The sequence below is a fragment of the Zootoca vivipara genome, chromosome 13 (genome assembly GCF_965207765.1).
Source record: "Zootoca vivipara chromosome 13, rZooViv2.hap1.1, whole genome shotgun sequence".
Taxonomy (NCBI): domain Eukaryota; kingdom Metazoa; phylum Chordata; class Lepidosauria; order Squamata; family Lacertidae; genus Zootoca; species Zootoca vivipara.
Genome location: NC_142596.1, coordinates 47,767,674 through 47,783,441, shown reverse-complemented (window position 1 = coordinate 47,783,441; position 15,768 = coordinate 47,767,674). Strand labels below are relative to the sequence as shown.

General features: G+C 46.5%; 1 protein-coding gene across 1 annotated transcript; it reads left to right on the top strand.

Annotated features, from left to right (window-relative positions):
* Positions 1 to 28: 28 nt before the first annotated feature.
* On the top strand, positions 29 to 15,380 carry GID4 (GID complex subunit 4 homolog). The gene is made up of 6 exons (XM_035131043.3): positions 29 to 592; positions 7,154 to 7,213; positions 7,375 to 7,482; positions 8,289 to 8,390; positions 9,561 to 9,691; positions 11,146 to 15,380. Exons 1-6 carry the CDS (start codon positions 398 to 400, stop codon positions 11,207 to 11,209), a joined length of 660 nt encoding a protein of 219 aa, XP_034986934.1. The 5' UTR covers positions 29 to 397; the 3' UTR covers positions 11,210 to 15,380.
* The last annotated feature ends 388 nt before the right edge of the window (positions 15,381 to 15,768 follow it).

Sequence of the window (15,768 nt, the reverse complement as noted above, 5' to 3'; positions counted from 1 at the left end):
TTTGTCCCCTGCGCCGCGCCGTCTCCCTGCGACGCGGCGGAGCGAGCGAGGAGCGACTGAGGGAGTGGAAAGAGAAAAGCCCGGCGGCTTCTTGCCTTCCTTAAAAAAAAAAAAAAAAAAACCTTTCCCTCCCCCGCCCTCCTAACCTCACGTGACGCTGGACACCCAATGGGGTTCGAGCGCCGCCGCACGGCGGGCCAATCATGAGCCGCGGGAGGAAGAGGAGGCGGCGGCGACGCCGCTGAGGGGGAGGAAAGGGCTCTGAGGGGAAACCAGAAAGAGGCCGAGTCAGGCCGAGCCGCTTCGGAGGCAAGCCGGCCGGGCGAGAGGAGGAAGGCGAGGACGGTGCTCGCTGCCCGCTGCCCGCGCCGCGCTGGCGCCGGGGGACCCGCCCGAGATGCCGGTGCGGAGCGCCTGCCGCTGCCCTCCGGAGGCCCCGGGAGGAGCCTCGTCCGCCGCCCGCCTTGAGCCGCCGCCGCCCATCAACACGGCGCAGCCCGGCGTCAGCACCAGCCGCCTCTACAGCGGCGCCAAATTCCGCGGGCAGCAGCGCTCCAAGGGCAACGCCTACGAGGTGGAGGTGGTCGTCCAGGTCAGCACCGCGACCGGAGAGAGGCAGGCAGGCAGGCAGCGCCGCCCCAACCCAACCCCACATACCTCTCTCTCCCCCCCCACTAGGAGTGGAACTACGGAACTCCCTGCCTCAGGAGGCAGCGGCAGCCAGCAGGCCGAAGACGGGGCTCGCTTAGCCAGCCCTGTGTGGTTGTTTGAGGAGAATGCCTAGGTGGCCGAGGTCCCTTCGCCCCCCCCCCCAATGAAATAGTTGACGGAGCTATCCCCCCCCCAAAATTCATTCAAATGATGTGTGTGATATGGGGCAACGCTTATTTCCCCCCCCCATTTATTTATTTTTTCAAGTTGACAGCCCTGCTGTAGTAGTATCGCCCCCTGCACCTGCTTCCCTTCTCTGGCTTCTAAAGAGGGTCAGGCAGATTCACAGAGGAGAGGGACCATCGGTGGCTAGCTACAAATGCTCGCCAATACCAGCTGCTGGAAGCTTCAGGAGGGGCTCTTGCGCTGGGGTCCTGCTTGCGGTCTTCCCTGTAATGGGCATCTAGTTGGCCCACAGGATGCTGAAGACCTGGTTTACCTCTGGCTCTTCTTCTGTACGAGGACAGGGCGCTGAGGACTAGATGCACTGCAGGCTCTTCTTGGCGTTCTTAGGACTCGGCAACCGGCTTCTTCAAATGGAGTTTTGTTGGCTTGTGGCAGATAGGAGGAAGGGTTTCTTCATGCAGCAGGAGCAGCAGAGTTTAACCAGTTGAACTCACTGCCACTGGTTGCCATGACAGCTGCCAGCCTGGGTGGCGTTTGAAAAGAGGCATTTGAAAAGAGGCTAGGTGCACTTAGGAAGGAGGATAAGGCTTGTCAATGGGCATTGTCCAAAATGTTCTGCCTCTGCTGTTGGAGGCAGTGTGTCTCCGTACGAGCGGCTGGGAATCGCCGATGGGGAGAGTGCTGTGGCATTTAGGCCCTCCTTGCAGGCTTCTTATAGACTTCTGCCGAGCTACTGCGAGAATACCGGTAGGATGCTGGACTAGATGGGCCACTTGCCTGATGCATCTGGGTTTTGAGATTTTCTCCCTTTTTGTCACTTTGCATGGCTTGCATTTTATCGAGCTTGGCTGCCTCTAACAGATTTCTTCATGTGCAGCTTTTCTGCTCTCACTGCCTGGCATAGCTTCTTCACAGCTTCTTCACAGAGGCAGAAGCAAAGCTGAGTGCTAAATAGAAATAGGTTTCTCTCGTGTTGTTGGGACTGTCAAACGGGATGTTTGAAGATTCAGGACAGATGAAAGAAAGGACTTGTTCACACAGCACATAGTTAGACTAGGATCTGCTCCCACAAGATGTAGTGATTGCCACTAAATTGCATGGTTTAGGCTTGGATAAGTTGGTGGAGGTTAAGGCTGTCAGTGGCTATTGCTTATGACTGTGTACTATCTCCGGTATCAGAAGAGATGTGTCATTAAGTTCAGAGTGCTGAGGAACATGATTGGGGAGAGTGTACTCATTCTTGTGGGCTTCCCAGAGGCATCTAGTTGGTCACTGTGAGAAACAGGAGCCAGATACAATGCAACTTTGGTCTGATTCAAGAGGGCTGCTCACATGTCACTAGCGCAGCTGTGATGCACCTACTGCCCTCTGCCACATCAGAAAGAATGAAACCTCCCTCTCACCCAGCAGCTCTGCTGGTGTGGTGGTGGTTTATTTTTCAGTTTTATTAAAGTATTTTATAATTTAGCTTCATATGCTAGCAATAACAGTGTGCTCCCAAATGAATTGCAGTTCAGTTTGCCTATAATGCTCCCAGTTAACTTCCATTCAGGGTGGCTTGCAACATGTTATGATTTTGTTTTTTAAAAATCTCCCCAAAGACTGGGTCAACAGTTTTAAAAATCCTAAAGCTTCATCAAATAAAATCCTGTCAGAATAAAAATGTCTTCAGTGGCTGACAAAAACAGGAAAGGAGGGCGGACACACTTTGCAAGTGAATTGCCCCATAATTTGGGTGTAGCCACTGAAGGACCCTTCTTCTGGCCCCACCCAGCTGTACTCTCTCCTGCCCTCGCTGCATGAGATACAGAGCCTCTCCCTCTTACCTTAGGGGGTGGGCTGCCATCCTTCACAGACAGCCTTGCCCAGGAGCATTGTCCCAGCGGGAGTGCTTGTTCCCAAGCATACAGTTGTAGACTAGGTTATTAAAGAAAGATGTGTCAGCCCTTTGTCTTCCTTCTGGAAATTCTACAGTATTTTGCTGCTATTAGGATGGGTAGAGGGGCAGTCTTCTCCCTCCCTCCCTCACACTGAAATTGAGATTTTAATTACCGAAGTCAGGGAGCTTGAAAAGGTCTTTGTCACTTGGTACTGCAAGAGGTAAAATGGCTGAGGAAGCACAGTAGTTGAAAGAGTAATGGGGCTGGAAGTGATACTAGGGTACCCGTTACACATTTAACTCGGGATATCTAGAGCACCGCCCAATAAATGCATTCTTCAAGGAAGCCACTGCTAATAGTCCTCCGTGGCTTGGAGTTTTTATGGTTAAATTTATCTCTGTTCTGTTCTCTCTATTTTTGGTAACCTTGTACATCACCTGGAGATCTTGGTATTAAGCAATATATAAATTGTTGAAATAAAATAAATAAGCTCTCTGTTTCTTTAGTGACAAGATGTGTGAATAGCCCTTACCCATTCTCACTTTAGGCTATACCCACTGGCACGCGGCTCTGGTCACTCACCCACATGTCACCTTTGGGTTCCAATGAAGTCAGTGGAACTTAACTTCTGAATAGACGTGTACTGTATAAGACTACATACACTGTGAGGTACAAATCTTTTGCCTTGCATCTCGTTCTTGCTATATGCTCACTAGGTGGTGGTAAGCGAGAACTGGTTCTCTCTTAGCCTGCAGCTAAGCGGTAGGGCACATGTTCTATCTATGTGTAAAGGCACCCAGATTCGATACCCAGCATCTCTAGGTAGGGCTGTGAAAAACCCCTGTCTGAAATTCTGGAGAGCCACAACCAATCAGTGCAGATATTGCTGAACTCGGTGGATGTGGAGATATCTCCATGGGAAGCCTGAAAGCAGGAGCTGAGTGTAACATCCCTGTCCCTGCCTGTGATTCCTAACAACTGGTATTCAGAGAAATACTGCCTTCAACAGTGAAGGCAAAACCCAGCCATTGTGTCTAGCACCACTGATAGCCTTATGCTTCATTAATTTGTCTAATCCTCTTTTAAAACCATCCACATTGTGTCCCTCACTGCCTCTTGTGTGAGTGAATTCCATAGTTTACTATGTGCTATGTGGAAAAATTACTTCCCTTTGTCTGTCCTGAATCTCCCAACATTCGGCTTTCTTGGATATTCCTGGGTGTTAGTATTACCTCCATCCATTTTCTCAATGCCATGCATAATTTTATACACTTCTGTCATGTCTCTTCTTAATCACCTTTTCTCAAAACTAAAGATCCCCTAGTGTTGGAACCATTCCTCAGAAGGGAATCACTCCATCCCCTTGATCATTTTGGTTGTCCATTTCTAAACCTTTTCCAGTTCTACAATATCCTCCTTGAGGTGAGATGACCAGAACTGTACACAGTATTCCAAGTATGGCTGCATCATCATATATTTGCATAGCGGCACTGGCATTATATGTCAAATGAAGGGATTTTTGCTCCAATTTGCTTTTTTTACATGGAATTGCTTTTACTGTTTTACTGCCCATTCACTCAGTTTGGAAATATCTTATTGGTGTTATCTGCAATTCCTTCTTGTTTTAACCACCATGGACAATTTGGTATCATCTGCAAATTCATTTCTAACTCTAGATTTTTTTTCCTGAACAAGTTAAAAATCACAGGTCCCAATAGCAATCCTTGAGGGACCTCCACGTTATATATACTCCATTAGGAGATCCATCCATTTATTCCTACTCTTATTCCTACTCTCTGATTCCTATTTCTTAACCAGTTACTGATCCTCAAGAAGACCTCTTCTCTTCTAATTCAGTGCCTGCCAAGCTTATTCGAGAATCTTTGGTGAAGTACTTTGTCAAAAGCTTTTTGAAAGTATGCAGTGTCAATTGGATCATCTCTGTGTGCTTGTTGACACTCTTAAAGAACTCTAAAAGGTTAGTGAGACATGACTTAACCCTTGTAGAAGACATACTTGCTCATCTTGAATCAGAGGCATCTAGCATTATCTTATGAACACTTACATGTGCTCCTCAAATTCTTTCCTTTTACTGTACATCCCTTATTATCTGCTTGTATTTATTTTGCCAAAGTTTATATTCCTTTCTATTCTCTTCATTTGGACAAAACTTCCATGTTCTAAAGGATGCATTCCTGCCTCCATAGCTTTTTTAGCAGTGCTCGTTAAGCACGCAGGCATTCTCTTGGCCCTGGGTGATACATTTCTAGATTTGTGGTATAGAGGAGCTTCTAATATTGTGGTCTTAAACAACTCCCAAACATTTGGAGGTAATTTGACCCTCTTGACTTTCCCATTCAATTTCTTTTTTACCAATCCCCTCATTTTGGGGAAGTTTCCTCTTTTGATGTTGAATGATCAAGGGGACAGTAGCATGTTGCCAGGACAAAATTACTCTTAGGGCCTGGTATTGCCACCCACAATGATTCTGTGGAGGAATCTACTTTGGCCTTTCTGAATTGCTGTCACATTTCCACCACTCCACACAGTTCATGTCTCAGTACAAGCCACCAGACTCAAACTGGGGATGGCCAAACCCTGCTTGTGAGTTTCCTAGAGTTCTCTGGCTTGCCACAGTTAAAGATGGAATGCTAGGACTAGTGATCCTTTGGTCTGATACAGCAGATTCAGTTCTTCTGTTATTAGATTACACATGTGCTGTTCTCTTCCTCCAAAGGGTTTGAAGTATGACTGTATGTGTCTCATGTGCAGTGCTTAGATCCAGACAAACAATACAGTACTATTGTTTCAGTTAGAGAGCTGTGGTAGTGTGACTTCAGACTGCTCTCAGGGTGGGGTGGGGTGGGGGGCTAAGCAGAGTCACAGTCTTAAGGTCAGGCGCCGCGAATAGCACTCACTGGCCATTGTTTTTCATTGCAACCAGTGCTATATTTGTCAACAGGTCAAATTATGTTTTTATGTTCAGTACTTTCCAGTTCTGTTGCTTCTATGGCTTATTGATTAAAAAAATTTATAAACTGCCCTCTCATATAAAATCAAGGTGATGTACAACAACATATACAGGCAAAGTAAAACATAAAATACTGTAAAAACAATACAATATGATTCATCATCTTGAAAACAATTAAGCTGAATAGACCTCTCAGCATAAAAGATGCCCGAAATGTCACAGCAATGATCCTTACTCCTGTATCATGTCCCCCCAAACTTTTTTTCTAAACTAAACAGCCCCAAATATTGTAATATTTCATCACAGGAGGTCTGTTCCAGCCCCCTGTCCATTTTGAGAGGCAGAGACAAGGAGCAAAAATCTGAATGGAAGGGTCAAGTTAATAGGCATCTTCTAAGGCAAGGAGAACTTGTAAGTTGCAAGACTGAGTGGAGAGGACAGAAAGTGTCTCCTGTTGCCTTGACTCATCCTTTTCCTGAGCCATCTCAGTGAGTCTGTGTGTAGTCAGTGTGGCAGCCTGTAAATCAGTAGAATGAGTCAGTTTCCTAGCTCTGCTGCCACTTCCTTGGAAGCCAAAGAACTGTCCTCTACCCCATTCTCCATTTCCAGAGTAATGAAAGCCATGGGGAAGCAGGATAACTTGTTTTAGTGCTGTGGCATCTCCAAGGAGGACTGGAAATTTCATGGGTATCTAGAAAGCTGATGCTCATATCCAGAACACTTGGTATCCCTGTCCTTGTAGGGATGGTTCCCAAGCAAATGAAAATGGATCCAAACCTGCTGTTGCTTGGAAACAAGTAGTATTGTTCAAAAATTGCCTTTAAAAAGCTGGCTGAGAGGCTTCACTGTTCTCTCATTCTGAAGGGTTTCTTTGAGTGGGGGATCCCAGTGGTTCTGTAGGAGCAGCAAGCAACTTGTATCCTATCACCCAAATTTGAATTAGGTACATGCTTGGAATTAGATGTATTCATAGATGTGGGACCAGAGTGTGCCGCTCTGGTTCGCCAGAAGCGGCTTTGTCATGCTGGCCACATGACCCGGAAGCTGTCTGCGGACAAACGCTGGCTCCCTCGGCCTATAGAGCGAGATGAGCGCTGCAACCCCAGAGTCGGACACGACTGGACCTGATGGTCAGGGGCCCCTTTACCTTTACCTGGAATTAGATGTATTCATAGATGTGGGACATGAGAGCTGTGCAGGGGCAGGATACCTCTGAATACCAGCTGATGGAGAGTAACAATGGAAGAGGGATGTTGTCTGCAAGTTCTGTTTGTGGGCTTTCTGGAGATGGCCACTGTGGGAAATAGGATGCATAGATTAAAGAAACTCCTAGTGCCTTCCCTCAGTTCACATTGAGACACTAGGAACAGCAAGTGGTGCATTAGTACCACTTGAGTTTGTTGGTGTGCTGGTTGTTCTTTAACTGGGCACAAAGTCATGGGCGGTTTTCTACTTTGTCTTCCAGCACGTGGACATGGAGAACTCCTATCTCTGTGGATACTTGAAGATTAAAGGCCTTACGGAGGTATGTGCTTGAGGCAGAGTACTTTAGGCCAAAACCGATGTTCTGTGTGTTTCTTTCCTTAGAAGTTTACAAAGCCCTCTCCTAACGTCCTTGCTAAGGTAAGGAAACTTGCCTGGGAGGGTTGTATGTGCTCATCATGTTCTTGCTTTGTTCACTTGCAGGAATATCCAACCCTTACGACTTTCTTTGAAGGGGAAATAATTAGTAAAAAGCACCCGTTTTTAACGCGGAAGTGGGACGCAGATGAAGATGTGGATCGTAAACATTGGGTGAGTTCCTTGGCCTACCTATGTGCCTGGGCTGTGCCACTTCAGGCCGCAGGTGCAGGCTCACATAGTCAGATGGCAAATTCCCTCCATCTAAGTACTGGAAAGAAGGGTTCTTATTTAGTCTTCTCCCTAATTTGTTCCCTTTCTACAAGAAGGAATGTGTTTTAAGGATAGAGGAAGAGTCCCTGGCAGTTTGAGGTGGTATGCTTCTCACCAGCTCAGTGAGAACTACACCCCTCTGGACAGTGTTGGGCCTTAGTTTGGCTGAATTAGGACTTCAACTGAGCGACTTCTCTTGGTGATCTTGGTTGGTGGTTTGTTTGGTGTTTTTTTCCTCCGGTCTCTAGGGTAGAAATTGGCAGCAGGTTCTGGACAACTTCTGACCAGATGTGTCTGCACTAGCTAAAGACAGAAGGAAATTGACAAAGAGCAACTCTTAAAAGAAATGACACATAATTGCATAGCTCTAATTTTAGTGTTATTTTTTGTTCTTACTGCCCGCCTTTTTGAGGAAGGCTGTGATGTCGCTGCATCCCAGCTGTTTGGCGTGACTGAGGCTGAGTTTGTAGCTGCACGCAGAAGGCTGGGTTTTGTGGCAAAGATTGCAATTCTGCCATGATCAGCAAATAGAGAGGGTGGATCAGGGAACTTTGGCATCCTTCTCTGGAAATTGATTCCTTTAGCGGGTGGTATCCAGGGTCTGGCTGGTGGTGATTAGCTTGGCAGGTCTTTGAACTTGTCTGGAGTCATGCAGCACACATCTTTCCTCCGGAATTGTAAGCACTGTGTGTCCCTTTTGCTTCTAGGGGAAGTTCCCAGCCTTTTACCAGTACGCAAAAACATTTAACTCTGATGACTTTGATTATGAGGATCTGAAGAACGATGACTTTGTCTTTATGAGGTGGAAGGTAAGTTCTTCGTGTGCATTCACATAGGGTGTGTTGCTAGAGGGCCTGTGTGACAGTCTAACTCAGGCTTCCTCAACCTTGGCCCTCCAGATGTTTTGAGACTACAATTCCCATAATCCCTGACCACTGGTCTTGCTAGCTGGGGATCATGGGAGTTGTAGGCCAAAAACATCTGGAGGGCTGAGGTTGAGGAAGCCTGGTCTAACTCACTTAGCGCAGGCACACCCCTAGGAGGCGTAGGGTAATCTATCTTATTTGGTCTTGCTGCCTAATTGGGTTGCTGCAGGCAGGATGGAAGGATAACACAAGGTTTCCTTCCTCCTCCACATCCAGCAGGGAGAGCAAACATCTCTGAAATTCCTCAGTATATTGTGCAGTGGCAGCATGCACTATAGAATTATAGAGTTGGGAGGGGGAGGATCATCCAATCCAACCCTCTGCAGTACAGGAATCAGCTTGTATTACACAGTCAGGCTTTCTGCACAGGACCCTACAAGGAAGGAAGAAGCCCCCCGCACCTCCAGTGTAGTCCTTGTTCTCTCTTGGCCCCAAGTCCAGAGCATTGCAGAGAACAAGAGCAGAACAGCAGCACTCTTATGTCCCCTTTGATGCAGTCAGGCTGCAGGGTTGTAGTGCCCCGTGAAGAAAATTTGTGGAGTTTGACCCTGAAATTTCCCCAGAATTTTTCCCTACAAAAATACTTTGTGCTTTCACTTGCTGTACCAATATCTCAAATTTTTGTTCATAGTTAAAAGTAGATGAACAGAAATATTTGATGAAAAGATTATAGTAAAGTAATACTTAACGTGTGTTAAGTGCCATTTACTTTGAAATTATTTATATTGGAATATTTATGAATATCTTCATCACTGGCAGCTCAGTTGCATTCAGTTCCCTTGCGCTGTTTAAATTTCAAAGAGAAGAAAAAGAAAGCATGTTTGAATGTATTAGCTTTAGTAAACCCAGTGTGAGCTGTGCTGTATGTGCAGGCAAACACATAACTAGGGGCTGGTGCCTAATGAACGCTATAACAGACCAGTGTGGGGTTTTTTTGGGGGGGGGGGGTGTTCTATTTTTCTGTAGAAAAATCTCCAACAGACATTTGCTACAGTGAAAAAAACTATCCCAGCTCCCTTCTAGCTTTTCAAAATTTTGTTAACTCTTGTGCAGGAACAGTTCCTGGTCCCTGATCACACCATCAAAGACATCAGCGGCGCTTCCTTTGCTGGGTTCTATTACATATGCTTCCAGAAATCTGCAGCATCTATAGAAGGCTATTACTATCACAGGAGTTCAGAATGGTAAGGGGCTGCCTCTGTGGAGCACTGGCTGGAGGACTTTCTTTTATTCTTCAGGACAAGAGAAAAGGGCACGAAGCTCAATAACTTTATTGTGGTAGCCGAAGGCCATGACACAAACAATATAAAATACAATACAAAACCTTTGCTTAAACAACTAGAATCATGTATTGCACGTGAGCCTATAAATGAGGAGCTTTCACAACCACATACAGTGCATTTCAATTTAGACCTCTGAATATTCCTTACAATTTACTGCTATTTTGTCCAATCCCTCCTTCTAAACTTTCTTGCTGCTAATGCAAAAAGAGTCACTTTATGCGACACCTAAGCATTAGACAACGGCCACTGAACCGTCTCCGCCAAGGAGAGACTGCTTTCTTGAACAAACATGGGAGTTAGAAACATCTCCTAGGTTCTGTGTATAACAGGCAATAGAATAAAGAATAAAGAATGTCTTCTACTTGTGGTTGCCCACATACAGAGTCTATCTGCATATGGGGTCTGGTTATAATGCCCTCCAGCAGAGCTGAGGGCATTCCTTGGAAACACAGCTCAATAAAGGCAGGTCTTAATGAAACAGGCAAGAGGAGAAAAGGGCGCCAGATTCTACCAGTGCTGGAAATGAAGAATTGGGAGTGCACCCAATTCTTCCTCTTCAATTTGGCCCTGTGGGTTTACCTCTCCAGTGGTTTGAGCCAAATGGGGAGGCCTGGCATGCTTAATAGGGGCTCAGTAGCTGAAGGTTGCTCACTGCAACTTTACTGCTTGGCTCAGCTGAACTGGGACTGCCTAAGACACTGTGCCAAGGCAATCTACATGTTGGTCATGTTCAGACAATCTCATACAGTATTGGCCTAATAAGCGGAGATATGAATGAGCCTCTTGCCTGCACATGGTGCTCCTTCCTTCATGGTGCAAGCAATGAAACCAGGAACCCATGGTTACCATCTTCTGAATAAGCCAGTATGTCAAAACTAGGCAAGAGTGCTGTTGCAGTGTGGCAGCAAGTTCCCGGGTGTTACGGTTTGAAAACTGTTGCCCTCATCAAGCAGAATAAGGGGTAGACTATATAGGACCCAGGTGGCGCTGTGGTTAAACCACTGAGCCTAGGGCTTGCTGATCAGAAGGTCGGCGGTTCGAATCCCTGTGACGGGGTGAGCTCCCGTTGCTTGGTCCCAGCTCCTGCCAACCTAGCAGTTCGAAAGCACGTCAAAATGCAAGTAGATAAATAGGAACCGCTACAGCGGGAAGGTAAACGGCGTTTCCATGTGCCGCTCTGGTTTGCCAGAAGCGGCTTTGTCATGCTGGCCACATGACCTGGAAGCTATACGCCGGCTCCCTCGGCCAATAATGCGAGATGAGCGCGCAACCCCAGAGTCGGTCATGACTGGACCTAATGGTCAGGGGTCCCTTTACCTTTATATCATTAAAATCCTCTTTGCTTGTCTCCTCAGGTATCAGTCTCTGAATTTGACTCATGTCCCAGAGTACAGCGCACCCATTTATGAATTCCGGTGACAGCGATACCAAGAGTGGCGCCGAGAGATGGCCAGTGGGGCCAGGGGGAGAGAGAGAGAGCTTGCTCTGTTAAGACAACTGCGATGTCCCTGTCAGGACAGGAGACTCCAGGCTCTTCTCCTGTCGGGCTACCGGACTGGTGTGAGAGCGTGAATGTGAAGCCTGAGGCTGCCGGAGCCTGACCCTTCCTCCAGCTGCGTGGCAAACTTGATACTTTAATCTGGTTTTAAAGCTACCATTCAATGCACTTTTCTTATTGCACAGCTAGTCTCTTTACCACTGAAAACTCTCCTGCCCCTTTCGGAGGAGGAAATGGCTGCGCCCAGCTGGATTTCCTTAGAGGAAAACGTAAGCTGCTGCCGGCTTATGTCTCTCCGCACTTTGCTGTAGCTCATGGGTTCTACTTAAGAGCAAGTCATCCACAGATGCCCTTTCCTTTCGAGCCTCAGCATTGCATGAGGCTCCTGTCTGCATCACACCCAGCTGTGGCATCCACTACGGGAAGCAGTTGGCCAAGAGGAGGAGGGCCTAGCAAATCGCCCGTTCCTGTTGGCTAGCAAGGCTGCATCTCTCAGGAGCGCTAGCCAGTCACAGAGGCGTAAGCCGTTGTCTTGGATTGCACCGAGGGGGGAATGGCTCAACAGGCCATAGTAGTGGGAAGCGTAATGATGCTTATGCAAAGTCTCAGATCTTAAAGGAAAAAACTTTAAGGACTTCATACAAAAAAAGAGAGACAGAGCTATTTTTATGGCCACCCCCCCTCCCCCAAAAGACTCAATGGTATATGCAAATTGTCTCTCATTACATTTTTACCATGGCTGCTTTCCCTGAACCCCCTCATGGTGAAAGCAGTGAAAAGTCAGTGTTGGTTGATGGTGGTGATCTCTCTGTGCAACAATCCAGCAGTGTTGACACCCGCTCATCCCAGCGTAATCGCTTAGCGGTGGTGTGAATATTCAGCTCCATGCACATGCTCCCATTTCTCATGCTACAGGAAACATTTGGTGTTTGCTATGATTTCTATCAGGGAAAAACCTCCTAACTCTCCATTAAAATAAACTGCTCTCCAAGGACTTAAAAATGTTCAGAAACATAAGGCTTGTGTGCCAAATTTTGTGTGGGGGCTTGTGTGTGTGTGTGTGAGAGAGAGAGAGAGAGAGAGAGAGAGAGAGAGAGAGAAGACTAAAAGTTGCTGGCCTGCTTAACATGGCACTCATCCGCAGAGGGTTTCCCCAGAATCTTCTTGATTATACGTACCATTGGCTGGCCCAGGAGATGGAGGCCACTACCCTGCCACTTGGTAGGTCAAGACTGTTGTGCAGCTGAGCCTTTTGCAGAAAAATGTCCAGCTCTCTTCGATTTTTCCTTATGCCTTTGTAGGCACTTGTAGGATTTACAAGGCAGCTTAAAGCAGGTATGTGTGCAAGGAAGGTACTGGTACTTTCCCTGGGGGGTCTGCCCAAAGTTAAGGCTTACAATGGCTGCCCCATTTGGGATCTGCTCTTGTGGCACTGCTGTCATTCATAGTGGCTTGGATTTCATAAAATAGTCATGGCACTTGGGGCTGAGAGATAATTTCTCTCCTCTTTACGTGCAGGGCTCTGTGTGCACTGCAATAATGAGGGAGCGCAGGAGAAAGTGCAGATTGTTGTAAGCCATGTGGAAGTCAACCTTCAGTAATTCAAGAGCAAATTTCTAGCCCCTGTTGCTTTGATATGTTTGAAAGTGCGGGCAATGCCTAGGGACAGTTTGGAAGACAGAGTTGTACAAGGTTTCAGTGGTTGAGAGGAGGAGGGGGTGGATTTAGGGTAGGACTAGTGGCGGGGTAGTGCTATGTGTAGTTCCTTATTTCCTCCTCGGCCAGCAAAGGCAGAATATATTGTGCAAAAGAAAAGAAATGGTGTGCATGCTTGCTCAATTGACATCTGCTGTGCAGACTGCAGAACCTTGTCTATCTTGGTGCAGAATTTAGATTGCCAAGATGCGGAGTTCTAATACTTTTAGAGCAGTGTACACATAGCCCTGCCTGTCCTGCATCTTCTCAAACAAGTTATTGAGCCGTTTAAAGAGTATTTTTTGCATACAATGTACGGGAGAGAAAGCAAAGCCCCTTAATGGATTAGGGTTGAATCATTTTTTCTTCTTCTTAGTTCAGGCTTGCTCTTTCCCCCCCTAACCATGTACTGTACATTGCAGTGGCAGATTTTCTAACTCAAGCCTTAACAGGAGTGTGTGGGAGTGCTCACATTAACCACGCAGGACACCCTTTCATGGAGACAAACGTGGCAAAGAGGCCAATTTTCTCCTTCCCTCCCCTGCAAATCAGAGCAGGCTTAAGAAGCTGCCTGCTATTTTCAGGGGGATGGGAGAGATATGAAGAGCTTGAGGAAATGTGGCAATTGGGCTTTGGCTGGCACTGATCCTGTAGACTGAGGTTGGAAATGTATTCCAATGGATCTGAATGGCAGTGGGGGTTTTCCTCTTCACTTTCAAAGGAGACGGATCTGAAATGCTTTGCATGGTCACAGTGCGTAATATACATCCAGATACGTCTGTTAGCCTGATACAAGCTTGGGAGCTGATAGGGAAGTGGATGGGGAGAGTATGGCTGGGTTTGTGAGCCTCTTCACTGCTTTACCACCCTACCCCCTCCCTCCAGTTTTGATCCACAAGTTGACTGTCTATGCACAATAATGGAGGTTTTTTGAGTGCTTTGGGGCAAATATCCAAGGCTGTACTAACAGCTGCTCCTTCCCTTAGGCTTCTCTCTCATCTTATGCCTAAGAAGATATCACACTTGGAGACTAGGAATTAACTCTGCCTTTGCTTTGCTTTAAGATAAGGGGGCACAACTTGCTTGGGAAAAGCAGTCCTTTCCTCAGTCTATTTCAGGAGGAAATTAAGAGTCTCCAGAAGTAACTCCAGGCCAATTGAAACCACCTTGTGTGTTAACAAAGCAGGAAGGGAAGGCATCTCCGGCATAGCCCACAAAGGGAGTGAAGGAGACAGTCTCCTGACAGCAAAGCACCATGGTCACTTCACTTTTGCGAAGCTTTGCATGCAAGAAGCACAGTGCAAGGCCAATACTAGCATTTTAATTCTGTCATGATGCACAAAGCCAACCTCAGTCACTGTTGGAACATCCACTCCAACTGGCCAGGATCCAGCACATGAAATTGCCAGTTCCACATTCCCAGGAGGGCTTTGGGCCTATATATCTATATCAGTACAGTATAGATCTATAGGACAGGAGCCCTCTGTGCTGCATAGCAAAGTGGTCTTAAGTTGAAGGCAAATGCAGTTTAGGCTAATAGCACAAAACGGGAGAGGGATGGCTTGGAGTCCAAAATCCATAAAAGGGGAGGGGGTGAAGCACAGGTTCTCATCAGCTGGCAGACAGCTCGATTAATTGCGAGCCCATTACCTTTTAAATACAAACATATTTATTCAGAGATGGACAGAAGAATTACCTGCTGTAATTCACCCTTCCAAAAACAGCATTTCAAAATAATCATTTCAGAATAATAATCTACTGTAGTCCATGTTGTGTCAACAGTTTCTGCATTTGTGTTATGCAAATTTGGCATTTCATAGAAAACAGCCTTTAATTTGATATTTGGAAAGGGCTGCATTCGTTCTGAGGACTACTCTTAATTTGGCAAATGCTTCTGTGCAAGACCACCTACAAGTACAACTCCCTTCATGCTTTATCACTGGCTTTGCTGGCTGGGGTTGATGGAAGTTTGAATCCAGTAAAATCTGGAGGGCCACAGGTACCACAGGCATCTTAAAATGACATGGGAAGGAACAGGCATTTTAGAAATTGCTTTATTGTTTAGCACATAACCGCCCCCCCCCCTAGGTTGGCTTGACTTGCATTCTCCACACACACAAACGCACAACACACATTTCCCTTATAAACTGTCAGATTCTAAAAGAAATGAGAGTATGAAGCATGGTTGCATTGTGCTTGTGGAGAAGACTAACAGGCTGGGGCTTGTCTCAGGCAGCGTGGCTTCCGAGGGTGGAATCTTCCAAGTCTTATTGAAAAGGTTTTATAAAGCTATCTTGTAAATCAGAGTATTAAAGAGTATTTATAGACAAATTGCAGAAAGGGGAGTTTTTTCCAGAGTTATCAGTGTCCAAATTAAAAACATGAATTTAACAAGGATGTGTTGTGTGTTGTTTCTCACTGTCCTCTCTTTGCTGCTGCTGCTGCTGCTGCTGCTGCTGCAAGGGAACAATGGCAGGGCAGGGGTGTGGGGGTTGTGTGCTTTTTTAAGAAAGGCAAAAACTGCCCAAGGAAAGCTAGAACCTGTATCTGCAGTTCTTGTGTAATTCTAATTCTGTAGGCAGGGAAGTATGTTGGACCAAATCCAACATTCAGAGGCAATCGGAAGTATGTTGGACACTGAAGCCTGTGATCATTTGCTCCTTAACTGCACGCTGCTCTTCCCCTGCCCATTTGTTGCATAGGTCTGTATCACAACTAAATTAGGTCACAGATCAACATGGGTTCCTCAGAGGTTTTGCCTTTTGACCTATAGACATCTGCCAGG

Excerpts from the sequence above, each read along its gene's own strand:
- GID4 (XM_035131043.3), top strand. The coding sequence starts at position 398 with ATGCCGGTGCGGAGCGCCTGCCGCTGCCCTCCGGAGGCCCCGGGAGGA. Across the intron at positions 8,391-9,560 it reads TTGTCTTTATGAGGTGGAAG|GAACAGTTCCTGGTCCCTGA; the intron begins GTAAGTTCTTCG and ends ACTCTTGTGCAG. Across the intron at positions 9,692-11,145 it reads TATCACAGGAGTTCAGAATG|GTATCAGTCTCTGAATTTGA; the intron begins GTAAGGGGCTGC and ends TTGTCTCCTCAG.